General features: G+C 36.7%; 1 protein-coding gene and 1 long non-coding RNA gene across 4 annotated transcripts in view; one reads left to right on the top strand and one right to left on the bottom strand.

Annotated features, from left to right (window-relative positions):
- The window catches only part of PSMA3 (proteasome subunit alpha 3), a 22925-nt gene extending 15313 nt beyond the window's left edge, over positions 1–7612 (top strand). The window contains exons 8-11 of the mRNA XM_006767670.2: positions 3275–3321; positions 5694–5761; positions 7011–7075; positions 7461–7612. Of these exons, the coding sequence (XP_006767733.1) occupies positions 3275–3321; positions 5694–5761; positions 7011–7075; positions 7461–7505 (225 nt within the window). The 3' untranslated portion in view covers positions 7506–7612. The remainder of the gene's footprint in view (positions 1–3274; positions 3322–5693; positions 5762–7010; positions 7076–7460) is intronic.
- Positions 7613–8148: 536 nt separating this feature from the next.
- On the bottom strand, positions 8149–24011 carry LOC102759390. 3 transcript variants are annotated; one of them, XR_001514546.1, is made up of 6 exons: positions 23679–24011; positions 22110–22268; positions 21936–21999; positions 20263–20351; positions 9237–9402; positions 8149–8586 (listed from the first exon to the last, which is right to left on the bottom strand). It is a non-coding gene; the product is annotated as an uncharacterized LOC102759390 (long non-coding RNA). The 3 variants fall into 3 exon arrangements; XR_001514544.1 differs by having other exon boundaries at positions 8149–9402; positions 23679–23994; XR_001514545.1 differs by lacking the exon at positions 23679–24011 and adding an exon at positions 23395–23629 and having other exon boundaries at positions 8149–9402.
- Positions 24012–24397: the final 386 nt, after the last annotated feature.

The following is a 24397-nucleotide window of genomic DNA, read 5'->3' as shown; positions in this document are numbered from 1 at the left end:
GGTAAATTACAGTGAGAAAAAATTTCATATACATTTAATATTAATGCAGAACTTCACTTTACTCATTTAGTGCATTTAAGGCCAGGCCCTAGAACATCTTTTTAGTGCTTGAAATTTAATGCCACTTTCTAGACATACAAAACCTAATTCATGTTTGATGTTTTTTTTTGTTTTGTTGTTGTTAATCCTCACCCAAAGATATTTTCCATTGATTTTTGAGGAGAGTCAGAGAGAGAGGGAAAGACAGAAACATTGATGTGAGAGAAATACTTTGATTGGTTGCCTCCTGCACAAGCCCTAGCCAGGGAGGAGCCTGCAACCAAGGTATGCGCCCTTGACCGGAATCAAATCCGGGATCCTTTGGTCCTTAGGCCAATGCTCTATCCACTGAGCAAAACTGGCTAGGCCGCAGAAGTGGGCAAACTTTTTGACTCGAGGGCCACAATGGGTTCTTAAACTGGACCGGAGGGCCGGAACAAAAGCATGGATGGAGTGTTTGTGTGAACTAATATAAATTCAAAGTAAACATCATTACATAAACGGGTACGGTCTTTTTTTTTTTTAGTTTTATTCATTTCAAACAGGCCGGATACGGCCCGCGGGCCGTAGTTTGCCCACGGCTGGGCTAGGGTCATGTTTGGTGTTTTAATAAAACTGGCAAAAGGACCTTAGGCATCACTTAGCCCAAGCACAATCCTGGGTTAAATACACTGGCTAGAATCATGGAATTACGTTGGTTATGAACAGTTTCTAGACCTTATGACTCAGACCAGTGTTCTTTTCAATCACACACTTCTGATGTAGCACTAAGATCCTGTCTTCTACTCATTTCCCTTTTCCTTTCATCTTTCCTTATTATTGTGTAGAAACTTGAAGAGAGTATTTAGAATAGCCAAGTATCTTTTTGTCTTCCTGAGGTTAAATCCTAGCAAGGAATGGGAATACCAACAAATCCTAGCAAAGAATTGAGACAGATCACTTCACTTCAGGAACATGTATACCTAAATGACAAAAAGATGCTCTAAATCAGGTCATCGAACTATGGTTTCTACTTTTCAGAGTTTCATGGGAACACAGCCACATTCAGTCTATGGCTACTTTCACACTACAACAGTAGAGTTTGATAGTTGGAATAGAGACCAAAGTCCATAAAGTCTAAAATATTTACTGTTGGGTCCTTCACAGCAGAAGTTTGTCAACCACCACTCTACATCATTGCTTTGCCTTCTTTTTCTTGTTGTTCACCAAAATTTTTATTTTATGAGATAAGAACTTCATGAATATATGTTAAAATGTCATTTTAAATGTGGCTTTTGCCCTAGCCAGTTTGGCTCAGTGGATAGAGCATTGGCCTGCAGACTGAAGGATCCCAGGCTCCATCCCAGTGGGGGGCGTACAGGAGACAGCCAGTCAGTATTCTCTCTCATCATTGATGTTTCTATCTATCTCTTCCTCTTCCTTCCTATCTGAAATCAATAAAAATATATTTTAAAAAATAAAAAATATGGCTTTTCACATGTGTTCAAGTTTGCCTTTGTATGATAATTTAGTAAATACAGAATTTAACCCATAAGGAAAAAGTATAAAGATCCTTTCTTTTACTTCACCCCTAACTTTATATAAAAATTAAAACATCAGAAAAGATATGAGTACTATAAATATCTGCATCTAGATTGCAGTTAATATTTCCAACAGTCTATCCATTTGTATGCTATTTTTCTAAACGATTTGAAACAAAAATTGCCAGCATTATGACATTGCATCCCTAACTGCTTCAGCATTCATCTCTTTAGAATACTATTATCACCCTTATCTAATATTCAGTCCATAATCAAGTTGCCTCATTAATCTCAACAATGTCATTTGTAACTGTTTTTCAAATCATAATTAAGGTTCACACCCTGAATTTGTTTCCTTCTCTCTTATAATTAAATCCTCCCCCTTCCCCCAATGCTAATTTTTTGAAGAGCCCATGCCAGTTCTTTTATATTTGTACTAGAGGCCCGATGCATGAAATTCATGCAAGGGGCTTGGCCCTCTCAGCTGAGGCTTTATCCAGAAGGTCGTTCAGCTGTCTGGTCTAATTAGCATATTAAGCTTTTATTATAGACTAGTAGCCCTCCATTAGCTCTCCACCTGGTGCCCTGCCCTCCTGTAGCTCCCCCCATCCCCTTATAGCTTGCTGCCCTGCCCCCTCCTGTAGCTCTCCACTGCCCACTTGGTAGCTCGCTGCCCCACCCTCCTGCTGATCCGTGATCTGGTCTTTACATGGTCAGTCGTTATGCTTTATGGCGTAACAACCATTTGCATATTACATTTTTGATGTATAGGATTATGATTTTTGTTCCTGCTTTCTCAGATGGCAGGCACAGAGCATGTTTAAAGTCTAAATAAATACCAAAAGTATAATACTAATGAACCTAGTTTAGAGATAAAGTAATTGAATTATCTCAAGTCTGCATTGCTTTATGAACACCCTTTCTTTTACGATTTCCATCCTCCCCAACATATCCAGAATATGAACACCAGTTTGCTCAAACGTCTTTTTGATCTTATCTTGTGCATTCCATTTATCTTCAAAACCAAACCTAATCTAGCTATGTGCTAGGAACCCACTCAACTCTTGGTTCTTCAAATTTTTCCCCATTTTGCATTTTTGTCATGTAAGGGACAATTTTTCTTAATCATTTCTGTGGATCTTGTGTAGTCTTTTAAACATCAGGGTCTGCCTGTGAATAATAGACTCATAAAGGGATGTGGATTTTTTTTTAAATAACCACTATCTTATTATTTCTTTAAAATATATTTTTATTGATTTCAGAGAGGAAGGGAGAGATAGAAATATCAGTGATGACAGAGAATCATTGATCAGCTGCTGTCTGTACTCCTGCTACTGGGGATCGAGCCCATAACCCAGGCATGTGCCCTTGACTGGAATCGAACCTGGGACCCTTCAGTCCACAGGCTGATGCTCTAGCCACTGAGCCAAACCAGTTAGGGCAAAGGGGTGTGGATTTTTATAAATTTTAATACTTATCACAAAATTAGTGGTCCCCAAATTAGGGTCATTAAGAATATCAGTTTTGGCATAATAATTTAAAAACATTAAGCTGAATCAGATTTAGGCTCTGATTTTTTGGGATGTTATTTTCCTTGGTTTTATATCTGAGGATATATCACAAGAGCATGGGTTGTGAAAAGAATCTTAAAATAGTTACACAAGTGGAAAGTGTTCTTTTAACTCATAACTGAATATATATTTTATTTTTTGTAGATGAAAGAAATGACTTGTCGTGATGTTGTTAAAGAAGTTGCAAAAATGTAAGTTGAAATTTCCTTACCATTAACAAAAATATTTCACTTTATCACAACCATTAGTTCAAAAAGGCTGTTTTGTTGGTGAATTTAATATTTGAAGGAGAATTAAGGAAAACAATATCCATATTTTAAGTAACAATGGAATGGAGAAAAAAATAGCTTGTGACAAAATAAACTCCTGGAGTTTAGGTGACAGAATTCAAGGGTAGGAGGATATAGTGGAGCTCTGGGGATTTTATTTCATAGTTCCCAACTTCCCAAATGTCAAAATCCCCAATAATAGTAATTTTAATTCACAAACTTTTTCAGTTTACAGCTAATTATTTCTATAGGTGATCCATGAAGTTGGTTCATTTAAATAACCTGTTTCTTTGGGCACGGTAATGTCAGGTATAAAAGTTCTTTTAAGAAGATAAGGAGAGCCGTATTTCAGATATTTAAAAACAATTGAAGAAAGCTTGAAGGTACAGAGTAGGTTGCTAAGTAATAGTTAATAGTAAGCAATAACAAAGCCAGTAAACCTGAGTGGCAGTGCTTCATAATTCATAATTCTTCTAGATCAGGGTGTGGAACCTCTGGTCCTCGGACCGTATGAGACCTGCAAAATCATTTGGTCTGACCCTGCCAAGGCAACTGCAGGCGGGACTCAAAATTCAAATCTAGGAGCTTTTTTCATAGCAACATAAATTGTATTAAATGAGTTATATTAAGTGAATGATGGTGTAAATATCCAAATGGCCCTTGGCAGCAAAAGGGTTCCCAGCCCTGTTGTAGATCAAGGAATGCAAGCATTTGAATATTTCAAAAAGTCCAATAAAATGTTAGTTTGAAGTCAACTTTTCATATTTTAAAGTCATAAACAATACTCCAGAGAATTCACAGCATCTCTATTCCACATGAACATGGTCTAGTCAGGTCTTTGTATAAATGTCTTAGGTTTTATATTCAATAATATATGCAAGGGAAAAAGTCCTAGAGAGCTCTTCTATTATTTTTTGTTATTAATCCTCACTGTAAGATATTTTTCCATTGATTTTTAGAGAGTGGAGGGGAGAGGGAGTGACAGAAACATCGATGTGAGAGAGAAACATCAATTGGTTGCCTCCTACTCACCCTGACCAGGGCCAGGGAACCTGACACCAAGGTACTTGACCAGAATTGAACCCAGGACCCTTCAGTCTGCAGCCCGACACTATATCCACTGAGCCAAACCAGCTAGGGCTAGAGAGCCCTTTATTAATAAGTGTACTAAATAGTACCCTTAATCTTGCTTAAACTGAGTTTTTGTAAATAAAATGGTGAAAGTATTTAAATGTGCTAATTGTCCATCACTCATTCCTCATTCGTCCTTTTTTACCATACCCTTCCCTTTCCACTTGTGAAGCAGAACCCACTTTAAAAAAATTTTCATTATAATTACATTGTAACAATTTTTTTAAAAAAATACATCTTTATTGATTTCAGAGGGAGAGAGGAAAGCATCAGTGATGAGAATCATCTTTTGGCTGCCTCCTGCATGCCCCACACTGGGGATCGAACCATGACTTCCCACTGGTTCACAGGTTGACGCTCAACCACTGAGCCATGCCGGCTGGATTACATTATAAGTTTAACATGATAAACCCAATTTCCTCCATTGAGAAATGCTTCTGGAAATCAGCCCTTTTATGTTTAGGTGTAACAGCAGACACTAATTAGTTCCATGCAGAAAAGCCATCCCTTTTGCAGCACTACATACCTTTTACTAGTTTCAGAAAAATTAAGATGACTTCTTATAGCAAGGGATTAGTAAAGTGTGTAAGGTTGTAGAAAGTGTAAAATAGGAAAGCTTTGCGCTGATGCTTAATTTTTTGATATTTTTACTTTAATGTTATGTGACAGTGCCTCCTTGTTTGCTGAAATTTGGCATGTATTGTAGTTTGAAGGCCAGGAGGGGAAAATGGACAAGGGTTTACAATGATTCCAGCCAAGAAGTTGCAGAGAGAAGAGACCATTAATAATTGCAAACTAGAAATTAATTTATTTTAAAAATAATCAGTTAATGGAAAAAAACAAATTATCTTGAAAAGACACAGGTAATGAGGTTTTTCCCATTTGTATTCCTTATGAGCTATCTTTTTTAGTTATGTCTCTAAAACACCGTATCAAGATAAACATGGATTTTGAAGGTATATTGAGTCATTTGTAGTATTTATCAATCCTGTGTAATTAGTTATATTTTCCAGTGTTCATAAATAGAAATTATGTATAATGTGTATATGTATAATTTTATACTTATATAAGGGATGGGTGCTCTAATTTGTGCTGACCGTACATTAACTACAGTGTTTGTAGATCACCAAATAAATGTTATACTTTCCTATTTTCTGTTTTAGAATTTACATAGTACATGATGAAGTTAAGGATAAAGCTTTTGAACTGGAGCTCAGCTGGGTTGGTGAAAGTAAGTTACTTTTATGCATTCTCTCAAGTTGTATCAAACCTAATTTACCACTGGGTGAACTTTTTAAAAAATAATTTGTTAATGACATATGTATACAAATAACAAATGAATTGACGAATTATTACAATATGGATACAGTCATATAACCCCTCCACGGGTAGCTCAGTTGGTTAGAACATTGCCGTGATACACCAAGGTTGTTGTGGGTTCAGTCCCTTGTCAGGGCACATACAAGAAGCAACCAATAAATACATAAGCCAGTGGAACAAAAATCGATGTTTCTTGCTCTAAAATAAATTGTTTAAAAAACTAGACTAGCCCCCATATCACCCCTTAGGCCTTCTTGAAATCAGCCTTCTACCTTCTCCCCAAAAGTAACCACTATCCTAAATTCTAATACCTAACTTCAACTCTCTGTTGAAGTTTTTATATACATGGAATGATACAATATATATTCTTTTACCCCAGATTTCTTCAACATTATATTTGTGTAAGTCATTTGGGTTGCTGTGTATTTTAAGTAGTATTTGTTCACTTGCCTTGCTGTATAGTGTTCTGTTGTTTAAATATACCACAATTTATTCAACTTCTGTTGCTGGACAGTTCAGCGTCCTTTCCAGTTTTGTTTTGTTTCTGTACTATAATGAATATTGCAGCTGTGAACATGTACAAGTTTTGGTACACCTGCACAGCATTTCTGTAGGAAATATGATACATAAGAGTAGAACTACTGGGTCATGACATATACATATGTTCTGTTGCAATAGGTCTTACCAAAATGCATTCAGAACAAGGAAAGCCTGAACAACTTTACCAAGTAGTCTTTTTGAAGGGAAAGTTCTGTTTAATAATTGACCAAAGTTGTGAATTATTTAGTTTAACTTTTGAAACATCCGTTTCATGTTTTTTAAAAATATTACCGAGAAAGCAAGTTTTTCTTTGTAGCTTAGTGTAACCATGAAGCTTCAAGGCCAGTTTTAAAAAATTAATCATGCTGTCCATGAATGAATACTCAAGATTTATCATAGTATAATTCATTCTTTCCATAAAAGCTAAATTTGGGCAGATTTAATCTCACGTGGAAAAAACACACAAAAGTGAATTCAAAGCATCTGGTTTTATTAAAAGTACAACTTTACAACATTTACCTTAAAGGGACCATACTGTGGATTGGGTAGATTGCATAGTATTGCAAATCACAATATAGTCCTCATTTTTAATTCATTTAAATATATGGCTTAATTTCTAGTAACTAAAGGAAGACATGAAATTGTTCCAAAAGATATAAGGGAAGAGGCAGAGAAATATGCTAAGGTAAGTCACTACATGAAAACTACATGGAAATAAGCATAGAATTTTGATTTAGGTTAAATAACAAAAGTTGAACTAAGGACAGAAATGTTCCACGTTATCCTCAATGTGGATAAAGTTACCCTGGTTCTCAGCCCCTGCCCCCCATTTTATTCTTTGTGAAAATGGCAGTGGTTTTCAGGACATTACTTTCATATTGTGTGTATTCTATCAAAAATAAGTCAATTGATTGTTAGACTAAGGTGTATAATTATCTTTTTTTTATAAGTTGGGTGCCTTATTCTAAACCAGTGTTCATTTTTCAATTAAGTATTTTTAATAAGTGACTAATTAGATTCAGATTGTTATAATATTAGAAATTTATTTTGAACACTTTCTCTCTTAACAGGAATCTTTGAAGGAAGAAGATGAATCAGATGATGATAATATGTAACATTTCAGCATTTATCTTAAATTCCTAATACAATCCCAATGTAACTATTTAGCTCCTTGAATTATTAAATACCACTGACCATTTTTCATTAAATTTTTGTCTTGTAATTATTGAAGTTTGGTTTAATATCTGCTTGATAAAATTGGTGGGGTTAATTGAGCACTTATTTATTTAGTTGTAAATATGTTCAACTTCTGTTGCTAGACAGTTCAGCGTCCTTTCCAGTTTTGTTTTGTTTCTGTACTATAATGAATATTGCAGCTGTGAACATGTACAAGTTTTGGTACACCTGCACAGCATTTCTGTAGGAAATATGATACATAAGAGTAGAACTACTGGGTCATGACATATACATATGTTCTGTTGCAATAGGTCTTACCAAAATGCATTCAGAACAAGGAAAGCCTGAACAACTTTAACCAAGTAGTTTTTTTGAAGGGAAAGTTCTGCTTAATAATTGACTAAAGTTGTGAATTACTTAGTTTGCAACTAAATAATTGTAGGTTTATACCTATTTAAAAATTTCTTATTTTAAAAGTACCTACCATTGCTTCTAGGCCTTTTGGTTAAGATCAAGTATAAAAAGTACCTATCAAGGTAATAGGCAATTAATTAATAGGTAATAGGCCATTGCCTAGTTTTGTATTTAGTGAAATGGCTGTTGGTCATCAGCCACTTTTAACCTCTAGGTGTACACACACAAGAAAGATGTTTCAGGAGAGTCAAGAATGTATTGGAGTGGATTTACGTACCCACGTAAGAAATTTCTCAATCTGTGAAGTTAATATAAAAATACTTATTTTATGCCAAAAAATAAATGAGAATATTTGTGGAAGTGCTCTGTAAGCAGAATCGTTACTGAGGAATAGTCAGAATCGTGACCTGTAAGAACAATTGTCATAACCTGAACAGTAGCATTGACAGCAGGAAGAAACAAGGTGAACTCACTCAGGCCAAGTATCCAGATGTACACACCTTTTATTGGGCTCATGCCAGTATCACTCCATTCAACTGTCATACTTTCCTAGGTAGGAATCTAGTCACGGAGTTTAGCAGCAGGGTACTGCTGGACCTTGAACATCTGTGTAGTTCAAATAGCAAATCATTATACTTGAATAGCTAACTACTATACAAACAAGCCAAAACCAATGTCACTGCCATGGCTTCTTTTATATAAAATTATTTGTTAATTTTACAACTCATACATTTAATTCAGAATGACACCACTGTTGGCCTTGGCAAAACATCTAGACAGTATTAAATTGGATTTAGTGAGAGAGACAATAAAAGCTGACTATCCCCAAGCCAATCTATAGCCATTCTTTATTTTTCCAAACTTCCGAAGTAAGTACAGTATAAGGATCTCCTATTACTACTGTACTTGTGAGTACATGTGTTCTTATTCATATCAGTATAGCTAAAAACCTTTTTTAAAAGAGTAATTCTAAAGAAACCTAAATTTGAACAGCTAAGCCACCTGAAAAATAGTATAGATGCCATAACAAACAAATCTAAAAATACTTAAGCAGGTACACCCAGCTCTTCAGCTATTTACGGAAGGAAAACAACCGAGTTTCATACATATATTTATATAGGTTCAATAATCTAGGTTCAATTGTAGGGTCACTATGTAAATGCACGGTTGAGATAGATTAGCCTCTGAGGAAAGAAAGTCTTGTATATTTTACTTTGTACAAGACTACAAATTTATTTTCAGAAAAGACTGAGTACCTTGATTACTGTAAACCTTGATGCTGGTACCTGAAAAAAGAAAAATGAAAAATGTTTTAAAGAATCAAGTTTTGGGTTAGAGATTACAAATAATAAAATGTAACTAAACTATAAAAGCACTTATCTGGTAATCTGTTTGCTTTTGGTTTATCATTCATAAAGGGACCTGAAAAATAAATGAGAGCAATCACATTATAGGTCATCAATACACTTGTGCCCTTGATTGGAATCGAACCTGGGACCCTTCAGTCCAGAGGCCAACACTCTATCCACTGAGCCAAATCGGCCAGGGCCATCAATACACTTGATTAAAACAAAATACTCTTCAAATTAAGACTTGAAGAGCAAATTAAGATGACAAATTAACATTTCCTTTCTCATTTTGTAAAAATATCTACTTATCTATATCGAATTCACCATGCATAGGCTATTTCTTAAGTAGTCTTTCCTAAGGAATCAGACCACCAGCCAAAGAAAGCCTTCTGAAATGATTTCCCCCTCTCAAAGCTCTTTACGTTTCCCACTAAATAGTTGTCAAATTAACAAAACAAAAAAAGGAACTCCAAAACATGAAGTAAAAGCACTCAATCCTAACCAAGTAAAAGCTTTTGTTCTACCACTGCCATGTTAATCCATCTCTTATGGTGTTCACTATCCCTCCCATAGATGGGAGTTGTTCAAGAAAAGAAATCATGTTTTTCATCTTAACTGGTGAGCACATAGTAGGCATTCAAATGCTAATGGTACACATTTTTTAAAATTTGAAATAATTCATACTAGTGAACTGCAGCATAAGGTATACCAATTCTGGGTATATATCGAAAGGAACTCAAAACTGATTCGAAAGAACATATGCACTCCCATGTTCACTGCAGCATTATTTATAAGAGCCAAGATCGGGAGCAACACAAATACCCATCAATAGATGTGTAGATAAAAAAGCTGTGGTACATACATACAATGAAATATTTCTCTCTCATCATTGATGTTTCTATCTCTCCCTCTCTGAAATCAATAACAATAAACCTAAAAAATGTGCCTTGACAAACCTGTGCATAGCATGACAGTCAACAAACTAAGCCACACTGGCCAGGGCAGAATAAATTCTTTTATAAAAGCATGATAATGGGATTTTTCTCGTTAAAAGAAGTTAGGGTTTCCTTTCTGCCACCACTGTAACCACAACAATTTCATAATAAAAGTAACATCACAATTAAAGCCAGATTAGTGTAAGTTTCAAATTGGCTTTGTCATTTAATAATTCTCACCTTGGGCAAGTTACTTCTTTCCTCATCTATAAAATGAGGATTATATACCATTAAAATGGTATAAACTGGAACACTTAGGTATAAGTTTAAATTTGTGCAAGGTATGTTGATAATTATAAAATGGTGAGAGAAAATGAATTAATCAGAAACTGATCAGAAGACTCAGTATTGTCAAGTCTCCCTAAACTGATTTATGGATTCAATGTAAACGCAATCAAATTCATAATGGGCTCTTTTTGGGGGGTGGGGTTGGGGAGTGGTAAGAAATCATCAAGCTATTACTAAAATTTATATGGGAAAAAGAATTAGAACAGCCAAAACACTTTTCGAAAAATAAAAAGACTGCCACCTGATTATATAGTTAATGGAACAGAATGGAGTCTTAAAATAGACTTAAAAATATGGTCAATTGTTTGACAATGGTGAAAAAAAAGAGACAAATCAATGGAAGATCAGTGCTTTTTCACAGATGACACTGGAACAATTGGGTAGACAACCAAAAACCGACACCAAAAGCCAAACTATACTTTGGTGCTACATACAGAAATGAATTCAAAGGATAAGCCAAAATGTACCCCAAACTAAAGCTTCTAGAAGAAAACAGAAGATTTGGTTTAAAAGAAAGTTCTCTATCAAAACTAAAAAACTGAATTTCACCCAAATTAAAAGCTTCTACTCTCCTAAAACACTGAAAATGAAAAGACAAAATTCTAGGGAAAAACATCTGCAAATCGCTCAACTTTACAAAGGACACGTGTTTAAGATGTACAAAGAATTCTCAAAATTCAATAATAATCTGATTTTTAAATGGGTAAAAGTTCAGACAATTCACATTACAAATAAAACTGGTGTTCCTTCTTTGACCATCCAAATGTGCATCCTTCCAGTCCATAAATAACAGCTCTTTAAAAAAGTAAACACTGGCCGAAACCGGTTTGGCTCAGTGGATAGAGCGTCGGCCTGCGGACTGAAGGGTCCCGGGTTCGATTCCGGTCAAGGGCATGTACCTTGGTTGCAGGCACATCCCCAGTGGGGAGTGTGCAGGAGGCAGCTGGTCGATGTTTCTCTCTCATCGATGTTTCTGTCTCTCTATCTCTCTCCTTCCCTCTCTGTAAAAACTCAATAAAATATATTAAAAAAAAAAAAAAGTAAACACTGGTGTAATGTGGTTAATATATAAACATTGAAGAGCAAGGGTCCTTACACATCTTGAGTTTGTGTTTGAAGTGTATGATTTGGACTTTTATATGTGGAACCATAATGTGGAACTTAAGGAAAATTCATTTAAAAAGCTGAACTGTACAGTCCATATGAGAAGGAATAATTTTAAAACTTCCAGGAAAAGTCAAAGTCAAGACCAGTGTGCAGTATGGGAAAACTATTCTTAAGATAGCACCAAGGAAATACTGATAATTTAAAGAAGGAAATGGTATGAGAATTATAGAGGTATACTAGTAAAGACAATAACCTGTTATCTTCAGGAGACTGACTGGTTTGAGAGTAAGCAGGAACCAAGTGATAGCAGTAAAAAATCAAAGCAAACATTTGGATGCCTACAATGTATCACACTGCCAGGAAATATTTTAAAAGGTAAATAAATTACTTCCCCAGTGGGAAAAACAGGCGCATTTAAAAATCACTAGGCAAGGTGCAACAGAAGTATGTATATGTGTTATTATATATACATATATTGTATATACATACTCAAATACAAATGTGTGCTTTGGGAAGAGGGGGGGAGATAATTTGACAAGACAAGGAATTTGGACAGTTTCCTGAAGATCTGGTAGGATGAGCTCTCCAATTAGGACATTCAGAAAAACGAAGGATGTCCATGATTAATAGGAAAAAAGTTCTGAGATAGCAATGATTGAAACCAAGTAAAAAGACTAAATCTTTATAAACAGAATTTAGATGACAGTGGGACTATATCCATTTGGTTCAAAGACCACCTGTGAAAGAATCCTCCATAGATTGAATTCACTAGGTCTGAAGTGAATATGTATTTTGAACAAGTAGCCCAAGGTAATGCTTATTAATACACTAAAATTTGAGATTCACTGATTTGGACCCAGGTTATTAAAAGGAGAACATGGCAACAGAAACAATTATTTAAAGGGTTTCAACAGATGAACTTTCTGTTATAAATCAAAATGGAGGATGAAACTGTAGGTCATGATTAGTATTTAGGAAATCTGAATTTTCAAAGAAAGACATGTCTCAGAAATGGGAGCACATTCTGAGATGATGAAAGGGGAAAGTATATGTTAGAAACTTTATAGTAGGTGCTTTCAAATATCTTATAAACCAGCATCAGTTCTCTGAAAATTTCCAAAATGCCAGCAAGCCAATAAGGAAGAAATTGTATGTCAGGGATTAAAAAGCTCCTTATTTTAGTGACAGGTCAAAAAAGAAAAATAGCTGACTTAAGGCTGGCTATGCTAATTTGGTTAAAGAAAATTTTATAGAAATGCTTGGTTCTATGACTGCAAAATAACCTCAACACAAGATTCCCTTAGTAGCAATAGGAGGGGATTAAAGTTTACATTCAAAGTTATGTTCTACTGACACATTCTCTTACCTAATTAGAAGTTGAGTTCATATAACAAAAACATGACAAAGAATTCATCATTTATAACTAAATGTTCTGTTTATTCGCTATTTTAGTGGCAAAAGAGTCTTTAAATCATTTACTGCAACCTTTCCGCAAAAGACATTCTATATTTACAATGTAGTCCATTTCTAATCACCACTTGACCTTTCATCTGTCCCTACTGAACACAGAGTAAATGTGGCCGAATGCAGTTTTACATATTTGTGGAGAAAAGTCTACTAGAAATGAACATATTCTTCCTTCACAGGCTGTGTAGTGACTCATTCACAAACTGAAACACATTTGACATGGAAAGCCTAAAGGAAAGCTATAGCGTAGGCAAGTCACACGCTAATTATTTCTAATGAGTCTCTCTTCCTGGCGGCCCTCTTTCATAAAGCAAAACCAATGAAGCTTTCTGACAAACGTCCTCAAGTGTAGACAGGATGTGCCATTCCCACCCCCAATCTCGATATATGGACAGCTTCCAAACTGAATTTCAGGAGAGATGCTTTAAACATCAAACTCAGGCTCATCTGTTCTTTCCCCTAAATGGAAATCTGACAAAACAGGAAGTACTTGGCAGCACAGAGAAGCAAGTTTTGTGGCTTACATATTTACTGGTAGCAGACTAATTCTTCGTGACAGTGTAATAAAATGCAGAACTTCACATTTGAAAGGAAAACAGCAAAAATTTGCTTTGGTTACCAAGGTTCCTTTACATTTTAAAGGCCTTAAAGACATTATCACATGATACATAGAGGAATAAGAAACAGGAAGATGGCTTTTCTTTTTGTTCCATTCCTTCATATAAAAACCCCCCTTCCGTGTCCTAAGCCATCAAAATTATACAAACACTGGAAGCAGTTTTATGACTAAATATATAGAGATTAAGAAATACAAAGATTAAAAAAAAGACTTCTGGTTTGGTTTGAGAGAACCTACTTAGGGAAAATTTTTGTTTTGCTTGCCATAGGATTTTAGGTAAACCTAACCAAAAAATAAATATGAATATAAATTCCTAAGTGGTACATTAGGATTAGCAGATTCAATAACACACTACCAAACATCCCGTAAGCCAACCAAAGGAAAAAAAATGAAAATGAATTCTTCCTCTATGACAGTGATGGCGAACCTATGACACACGAACTCATTTTGGTTGATTTTTTCTTTGTTAAATGGCATTTAAATATATAAAATAAATATAAAAAATATAAGACCTTGTTTTACTATGGCTGCAAATATCAAAAAATTTCTGTATGTGACACGGCACCACAGTTAAGTTAGGGTTTTTCAAATGCTGACACGCCGAACTCAAAAGGTTCATCAACTGCCCTATGACATCCTCCAGATGCCCTCCTCCACTTAAAGAAACTTCAATGCAATGAAATTAATCAGTGAACCTGCTATTACTTCAAATATGTTTTACTAGCCAATGAAAGCATTTACAACACTTGTTAAATAAAACAGTGAAGTAGGTAGGACATATACTCAGGCAGAGTAATGTATCCCAGGTCACAGCCAATGAAAGCAGGCTTATGATCAGAGCACAGAACATCTGTTTTCAAATACAGTCTTTTCTTTATTAAGATATTATGCAATCCAACATCCCACTGAACTGTGAAAGTTCTGAGAATTTTTAAGCTGAGCACATAATTACTACATTAGCTCTACGCATGCCTACTATGAGCCAGGTATTTTAACTTATCTCCTTATTTCCCACCATTCCCATTTCTTCTAGAGGTCAAGACCCTATCAATAGTATAGTAACCAAGGGTAAATAAATGTTTTCATAACATGTCTCACCCAGATCTTATTCTCAGAGTATCCTTACGTTCCTGCCTAGAGGCATTATGGCACAATGATAAGAAAATGTACTTGTAGACTGAGAGTATGAGTTCAATAACTAATTGAGCCAGTTATTGGCAGCAAATGTAGTTCTAGCCAAACTTCACAAATCTAAACCACTGGTGATAACTAAGATTAGTGGGTGGGCAGATCTATGAAAAATCAGTTACTATAAAAAAAAAATCCCTTTGGTAGTTAGACATACTATTTTAAAAAAGGGGGGGGGGGCCACACAAACTAATGAAAATTCTTGACCTGTGGATAGTAGACATTATGCTCTACTCCTTACATGTTCTTGAATCTTACCCAATTCCTAAAGCCCCAAATGATCCCATTTTTAGTAACTGACCAGGCAAGATGTTCCTGGTGTACAAATACTGACAAAGCACATATTCACTTGCACACATTTGTCCATTAAACATCACCTTTTATAAACTTTCACTCCATATATACAGTGCCTACTAAGTGCCAAGGCCTGTAACAGGTTTTAACCCTACAAAGATAAATACGGTATAGTTCTCCACTTGTAAGAATGTCATCACTTAGTGAAGAACATGTAAGTGGATAAAGAAAATGAAAACTGAAATGCAACATAGAAAGTGGCAGGAATCTTCTAAGAGGAAATATAAAATTCATATGGACAAATTACCACAGTTGCAAAGGTATCATGGCAAGCTTCACTTAAAAAGTAGCTTTTGACCAGGTGTTAATAGGGCAACATTCCAGACAGTGGGAAAGGTATGAATAAAAACAAAGCTGGACCCATCCAGATTGGCTCAATTGGTTGAGTGTAGCCCTGTGCACCTGAAGGTTGAGGTTTGATTTCCTGCCAGGGCAAATACCTGGGTTGTGGGTTCGATCCCTGGTTGGGGCACTTTAAAAGAAAAAAAGAGCCGAGAAAACACAGAGCTTGTGGAGGGGAGACATGATAGCTTTCATGCGACAAGAGCAAATAATACCTAAAAAGAAGTAAAAGTATGAAGAGAGGTTGTGATGACTTTTGGGAAGGTATTGAATGGGAGGCAGAGTCACTCTAGATGATTTTTGCATCTGTCTTCTATAATAATAAAAGGGTAATATGCTAATTAGACTGGGCATTGTTCTGCATGAAGCCAGGGCCAGAGGGAAGCTCAGGTCCCAGGTGCCTGTGGGCAGCTGGAGGGAAGCCAGCCTGGGTCCCAGGTGCCTGCCAGCAGCCGGAGGGAAGCAAGCCCAGGTGCCAGAGGGTAGCCGGTGCCGGCAGCAGGAGGAAGGAAGGGCTACTAGTGCAGGAATTTCGTGCACCAGGCCTCTAGTATAAATATAATAAAGTATTCGTTTTTTTTCTTTTTAAAAAAATATATTTTATTGATTTTTTTACAGAGAGGAAGGAAGAGAGTTAGAGTTAGAAACATTGATGAGAGAGAAACATCGATCAGCAGCCTCCTGCACACCTCCTACTGGGGATGTGCCCACAACCAAGGTACATGCCCTTGACCAGAATCGAACCTGGGACCCTTGAGTCCGCAGGCTGATGCTCTATCCACTGAGCCACACCGGTTAGGGCTAAAGTATTCTTTTGAAACATTCTTTGAACGACAGACACTATTTAACATCTTTATACACACTAAACACAACAACACTTAATATCTGAGTGCTCCCGAAATACTTGGCATCATTCTAAACACTTTACATGTCTTAATTCATTTTATACTAATCCTAACCTTATCAGGTCAGTTGGGAAAGAGAGGTTAAGAAATCTGCCCTAAACTACCCCTCCCATTAAAAGCCTGACCACACCTACACATTCTAAAGCTGGAAGTATCTTCTTTGCTATCCCTGAATGATTTTTAAAGCTATCATTCTAATGGAGATTTATATGCTGTAAGTAAATCAAATGTTGTAGCCTTTGAAAAATAAGAGGTACCAGAGAAAAGGGGTTAATGTAAGAGAAGCAATTAAAACATACACATACCAGTCATCAAAAACTAATGCTGAAATTAATGTACAGATGTTGTATGTTTCTGAATGTATTACTTTTTCCTCAACTTATAAACAGGTTATATCTTTGTAACTCAAAGCTAGTGCTATGATGGGGAAACTTTTGTATACCTAATTATTTAAATGAAGAGTCTTGAAATATGTGACAAAGTAGCCCAAAGTTCACAGGGCCATATACTAACCCCCAAAACTTAGGTTTTATAAAAACAGATTAAAAGGCCAAATCAAAAAGAAAAAAGGGGGGGGGATTTTTTCCTAAAACAAAATTGTAATCTTTTCCTTGCTAAATAGCAGAAAACATTTTTGAAAGCCCTAGGAAAAAAGGGGGAAAAGATTCATGAGAGATTTACTGGTTAAATTAGGCTCTTTTTAAAAAAAAAAAACAGGTTTTATTGATTTCAGAGAGGAAGGGATATGGAGAAAAACACCAATGATGAGAATCATTGATTAGCTGCCTACTGCATGCCACACACTTGGGATTGAGCCTACAATGTGGCCTGACCAGGAATCGAACTGTGACCTCCTGGTTCATAGGTCAACACTCAACCATTCAGGCCACGCCAGCTGCGCTAGGCTCTTCCTTTTGAAGAACACTCAAAGTTAGTCTACTCCATATTTTCATGTCTAATTGTCAAAGTCCTTCCTTAAATTGAACACTTAAATTTCATCTGTTAAAAGTGCTTCCCCCAAAATAAGACAACTATTATCTTTACTTACATATATATTCAAAGAATATTGGCTAAACATTTAATGTTTCACAGAATTACATGTTTCTTTATTTTGTTAAAATCAAAATAAAACACACTAAACTTAGTCCACAGAGGAAGAGGAAAGACACTTCAACCCACGTATCTGAACAGCTTTTTAAAAAAGCATCCACATATTTTACAAGATGCTCATTTAACACTATTATTTTTTTCAATCATGAGAAAATAACCTCTTAATTTACTTGGAGAATCACCTGGTTTCCCTGAACTTATTTTACTATTAATATACTTTAACTTTTCAAGCTGTACTTTCAAACTCAGAAATGAGAAAGCTCTGATAAAAGAACCAAAGTCTAAAGACTAAAATTGAAAGTCAAAATACAGAAAGCAATATCAAGGTCCATCATATGCCTTGACCCAATTAGGGACCTCATAGGCACTTTGAGAAAAGGATTAGATGCTTACTGAATAATCCAAACTCTCACTTGCATGTTTAAAAATAATTTCATCTTTCTTACCAACCAGTGGTGTCTCCTGACTTTCCAAATTAGGTAATGGTACCATCTACTCCCTGCTCTTTAAAATCTTGAGTGTTTTTTCTTCCTTCTTTACTTTCATAATTAGTGATCAAATGCTGTCAACTCTTTTTCCTGCTCATCTGTTCCTTCCTATGTCTCCAGGTCCTAGTTTAGTTTCATTTTTAGGCTGACAGAACGGCAACATTATCTTGTCTCCCTTCCTCCAATTCTTGTGTCTTTTCTTTAGTTACATTGGACACTGTATCCAAATAATTTTCCAATAATACATTTTGTGTAATCAGACTCCTCTGTGTCTGTTAAAAAACCTTCAAAAAAATAACTAAAATTAAAAGGGAAGTCTACATGGAAAAGTATCTGTAGCAAATTACTACTAAATAGTATTTAATACAGTCAAAAAATATAGTAAAAAATATCAAGGCTCTAATACATAAACAGACAGAAGTCTTGAATAGACTAATAATCAATAAGTAGAAATCTAACCTCACTAGTTAAAAATGATTATAATTACAGACTACCCAAAGCTGACAATTATTTTTTTAAAAAATATATATGATTGATTTTTTACAGAGAGGAAGGGAGAGAGAGAGAGAGTCAGAAACATCGATGAGAGAGGAACATCGATCAGCCGCCTCCTGCACATCCCCCACGGGGGATGTGCCCGAAACCCAGGTACATGCCCTTGACCAGAATCGAACCTGGGACCTTTCAGTCCGCAGGCCGACACTCTATCCACTGAGCCAAACCGGTTTCGGCTCAAAGCTGACAAACTCACAGGGATGGTGACAGTGTAAATTATAACTCCTTTGGAAAACAACATGGCAATGTTTCAAGAGTCATAAAAATATTCATACAATGACCTTTTAAATCAACCCTCAAAGTCCAAAAGACAGAAAATATTGTATGCACATAGATGATGATTATAGCGCAATCTTGAAGGACTAGAAACCTAATTATAGGCAGGCAACAGAAAAATGAAGTTAAAAGCAAAATAATTTGATGGAATATTTTCAGATATTAAAATTATTACAGAGACTGCATAGTCATATTGAACGTTACAAGAAAAACTAAAATAAAAAAATATTCTAAGACTAAAGAAAGAATATGTGTACAGACCAGGAAGAAAACACTTTCAAAATTTAATGTTGGGGTAGGATTAAATATGATTCATTTGTTTAGTTCCATTTTGATTTGTAAAATTTGAAAATAAAACAAAACTTAATCATCATTTCCTGCTCACAACCCAGCTTTCACTGCTCTCTACAGGTTCTAAAACCTGTAGAGAGGACAAGAACCTGATATAATTCTGACGGCCTCAAACGATTTTCCCAATGTAATCTTTAGCCAGTCATCTTCTCCAAAGTGGTTTACTCACTGTCCCAAATATAGCTTTCAGGAGATAATTGTATTCTCGGTCACAACCTTCCATCCACTTAGAATGTCTTCTTGCTTTCTTCTACTTTAACATCTTAAATCTCACTAACTTTGAGAAGTCTTCAACGATCACTAAGTGAATTTCTTTCTGTTCAGTATTACCAATTTGTCCTCTTATAAGCAATTAGATGGACTGAACTGCCTGCCATGTTTTAAACCTTTAAGAAGTTAATCTAAATTGATTGCATCTTTTGAAATAACTACTTTTTACTTAGGTTCCACATGTTTAGTTTTCTTTTACTGACCGTAAGTTCCTCACCAGGTAGAAATGCCACTAGGTAACCTAGATCAGCTTGAATCCAATCCTAAAACATGCTGTCATTCTAGTTTGAATTATAAATGAAAGAAAACCAGTATCAATAGCTCCATGTGTCTATAAAATCACCAGTGACATCTAATAGGGCAAAAGATCAGACAGAGATTGCAAAGGTTACTTTGGTTACAAATAAGCAAATTTTGTAACTTAAAAAACAACACCCCACACTCATTAGGAATCATCAAGGAGATACATTCAACACAGTAATGTTCTACTTCTCTAGACAGACATTTATAGAAACAACTGTACAGTGGAACAAATCCTATCACTTTTCAAACGAGATATATGTAAGAGTAACATGACTAATCTTGATTATTAAAGAATAGTTAAGTGAAATTGCTTACCAGAAACATAATTTTCAACAGGTAACAAATCTTAGGTATTTAAAAACTGGAATATCTCCTTCATTTTTCCACGAAATGAATGAAGTTCACTAGAAGACAAAACCCACATACTCAGAACACAGAATGTTTTAAAATTTCCATTGAAAACACACACAAATTTCTTCACTTCTAAACATTTTTAAGGATGAGATCTCAAGTACTTTACCACTGTTAAAAAAAAAATCATGAAAATATTCAGTACTCTGTGATTGAGAATCCAGAAATGAAATTTATGTGAATGGGTAAACAAATCCATATGGATGTTCTAAATTTGTAATTTCAGTCTAAAATACATTGGGAAGCTAATTATATAGCCTCACTGAAACCCCTGACCAAAAAATGTAACATTTTGCTTTCACAAAAGCTTTTCATCAATAAAAGCATTATTAAAAATTTGACAATTTTGACTTTGTAGGAAACATTATTCTATTAATTGGGGCGTGTTGAAATAGGTTACAAAAAACAATTGTTACAATTTTCTTTCATTCATACCCTAACAGATAGTCTAAGTGACTATTTAGTTACAGTTGCCTTTCATTAAGAGGTCATAAAATCCTTTAAAAAAAAAACACTGAGAAAACAAAATCCTGAATAACTGTTCTGAGTTCTCTTAATCCACATTATATTAGCAATTACAAATAAATTCAGTATCAAATAAAAAATTTGGAACATCAAAAATTTTTGAAGGTAAGACAGCATCGGTGGAACGTCATGAAAGAAAGAAAACCTAAATTAGCTTATTTTACATATTTTGTATATAAACCAACAGACTCACAAGAAATAATGACAGAGCATCTATCATGTTTCTGACAGGCAAACACAAGTGTGACTAAAACTTCTGCTGCTTCCCTCTGGAAGTAGTCTCTCAAACCCAGAAGAGCCAAACAACTGCTACGTAAATGTTGTGAGAGGCATGTAAAGGGTCCTCGTAAGGGTACAAAATCACCAAGAGCACAGCATGCACATAAGGATGGAACCTTCAGGAAATATAACATTCTGCTTTCACAATAGGAAAGGTTACAGGAAACACTAAAATAGTTCAACTCAACTAACTATACCATAAAAATAACTTGTTAAACTCAACTAAATATACCAAAAAAAACCTTGTTTTTAGCAACCTCTAAATGTCACTTCTGTGTAGCAAAATGTTTCACTGCACATTTATTTTTTACAGTAAAAAATAAATTAGCTTTAAGAAATTATTCCTAAGGTCCAACAAAAACTCTCAATTTTACTACATATGTGACTTAAGACTGTAATAATTCTATTTGAATAAACAGAGACTCAGGAGAGAAAATTAAAAAAAATAAAAATAAAGAAAAAAACAATGTAATAAAAAGCAAAAGGACGACAAAAAAATGTAAAAGTACAGTAAGAGCAAATGTTTTTTGAACAGCTGTTAAAGGATTAAATGCATTAAATGTACAATTCCTTTGGTCTTATATTTCCACTTCCGGGAATTTATTCTAAAGAAATAATCAGCGATGTGAAGGAAAATCTCGGTGCCTAGAAATTTTAGTCACAGATGTCAGTTCTTAGGCAAAAATCTTGTCAAATATATACAAGGCTATTCAGCCATATTGCTGAAATAGGAAACTTAAGAGATCAGGTTATATGAATTATTGTGCACCTACCTTGTAGAACACTATGCGGCCATAAAAATGCTTTAAGGACAAAATATTTTGTTTCCAATGTTTTCTATGAAGAAGAAAATATGGGTGACAAAATGAGTACGACTGAAATGATTTTTATTTGGTGAAACAAAACCAATGAAAAAGTGAAATTCCTTTGTACAGTATAAACTGTACCTTTTGGTGGAGGGAATACGAAGACTGTGGTGTTCTTCTTTTGGCTTTTTAGTAATTTCCAAATGCCCACTGATATGGTATTTGGAGAGTAACAGCTGGAAGTTGTGTAGCGAAATTAGAGGCCATTACCCCCGGCAAAGTTCAGCAGCATAGTGTAGCCTGAGGAATAAAGAAAATCCCTTCACTTGTAAACTCTTATTGCAGTATCTTTTTTATATGTCATATTTTTAAATTGGGAGCAAAACATCATGAAATAGCTCATAATAGTCCATGATAAAAATATTAAATACTTAAAAATCCGGAAATGAGAACCACATGAATGGGTAGACAAATTCATAAGTATGTCCTAACTTTGAGGTTTCATTCTAAAATACACCCGAAAAAAATAAAAACATCACACCTGACAGCTAACTGTACAGACTCACTTGAACCCTTGACCAAACAAAACAGTCTTCAACTACCATTCTTCCATTTTGCTATTTAATGGCTCTCCTTTTTTGGTCCATAGAAAATTTTTCCAGGCAGCCTCCCCAATTTTAATATTTTTACAGACATGAGAACTCCCCTCAGTGACATTTCACGATATCTGTCACGGAGAGATCCTGATCCCTTCAGGCCAACAATACCCAATGTTACTAAAACTTATCCATAGTATTCAAAACAGGTGCAGTATTATAATTTAAGAAGCTATCCAGATGAGTGCCACTGGGTCACTCAATAGAAACACCAACATATATTTCACTTTCTCAAGAAGTAATTTTGAGAAAAACCACTGTTCTGGATGAAAAATTGTTCCGGCTTTTCTTAAACTGTTCTAAGAGCCAATTTAGTCAACGTGGGTTTATCGACGGTATTTTCCATTTCCCTGATTATTTTATTCCTTATGACAGCTTGCCATCGACACTCCACCATTGCACATGTGCTTTTACTTCATTCAACAAAGCACAAGGTTTTGCTAAGCGACCAGGCCCAGTGGCTGCCCGGGACAAGGCCCTCCGCGGAGGTCCTTTAAGGGGTCTCTGAGCCTGCAAAGCCGACGGTGCTGCCGCTTCCTTTCAAAGCGCAGCCCGCGCCTCGTGCAATGGGGACAGCTGCCTAAGGTCGGGGCGAGCACGTGCGCTCTCCGCATTCCGACCCGAGCGCTTCACCGCGTGACGAGCACGCGAAAACACCTGTCCCCACGCACCCAGCGGTGCCTACGGACCTCCCCTTCCCCGTCCTCATGAGGGAGGCGCCCAGGGCCAGCAGCACTCGGCGGAGAAAATGACACACCCCCGACACACACTTCCAACCCGAGGAGGAGCGGTTCGGAAAGGAGCAGGACCCCGAAAACCCATCCAGCCTTCCAGATGAGTCCAAGGACCAGCCCACAGAAAGACTTCCCCTCCTCCGCCTCCCTCTCGTGCGGCGGGAGAGAAAGCCTCGCCCCCTTTCATCCCGCCCTCTATTTCCCACTCCGCGGCGGGGAGCACTTTGCCATGGCTGCCCTGGCCCCCTCACTTCCGGTGCCGGCGCCGCTAGAGCTGCGCCATCCCCCAGTCCGTCGGACAACCACAGCTTCCAACTGACCTTTTAAACAGACTCGCGACTCCTCCGACCTTCACTAGGTGCTGCCCTGGAGAGAGCCGCGGATGGGTACCGCGCCGAAAAGCATCTACAATAGAAAGACTTCGCTGTCCTCACGCCAGAAACATGAAATGCGATAGACCTGCGGCCACCTCTGCCCAGACAAAATGGCGCCGAGAAGTCAGTTTCGCGCATGCGCCTTGGACAGGCCCTGCCCCGCCCCCGTGCTAGTCCTGGCCGCAGCTCCGGGTTCGGTTTCCATGGGACACTCCGCTGCCAATCCTCGTGCGGAACTGCTCTTCCTGACCCCCTCCGTTTACCAATCAGTGTTCAGTGAAGCACATCCGGAGTCTTTTCAACCAATCGTTTGGCAGGCCTGGCTTACTCAATACCTGGTTCTCCAGTAACGTTGGACCTCGGGGCCAGCCAATCACAAGTGGCAGATGTCCTACCTGCTGTTTTGCGGACCAATCCGTGAAGTTTCAGAGCTACATCCAATGAGGACGGCAAGGAGGGAGCGCCAATCCGAAGCTCTTCGGCGTCATGAGCAGCCAATAAGAGTTCGTGTAGAAGCGAGTCTGCTCAACAGCTTGTTATTTGGTGGATTGTGGCAGTAAATCGGGAGAGTGGGGAACCGGGCGCAGGAACTGCCGCCGCCGCCGCCGAGAGTGGTGCTGCCCAGCCGGGGGCCCACGGCGGGCGGCGGGGCGGGACGCGCGCGC

The sequence above is a fragment of the Myotis davidii genome, unplaced genomic scaffold, assembly GCF_000327345.1.
Source record: "Myotis davidii unplaced genomic scaffold, ASM32734v1 scaffold281, whole genome shotgun sequence".
Lineage (NCBI taxonomy): Eukaryota > Metazoa > Chordata > Mammalia > Chiroptera > Vespertilionidae > Myotis > Myotis davidii.
Note: the sequence above shows the minus strand (reverse complement) of the source record. Positions and strands in the feature narration are given on the sequence as shown.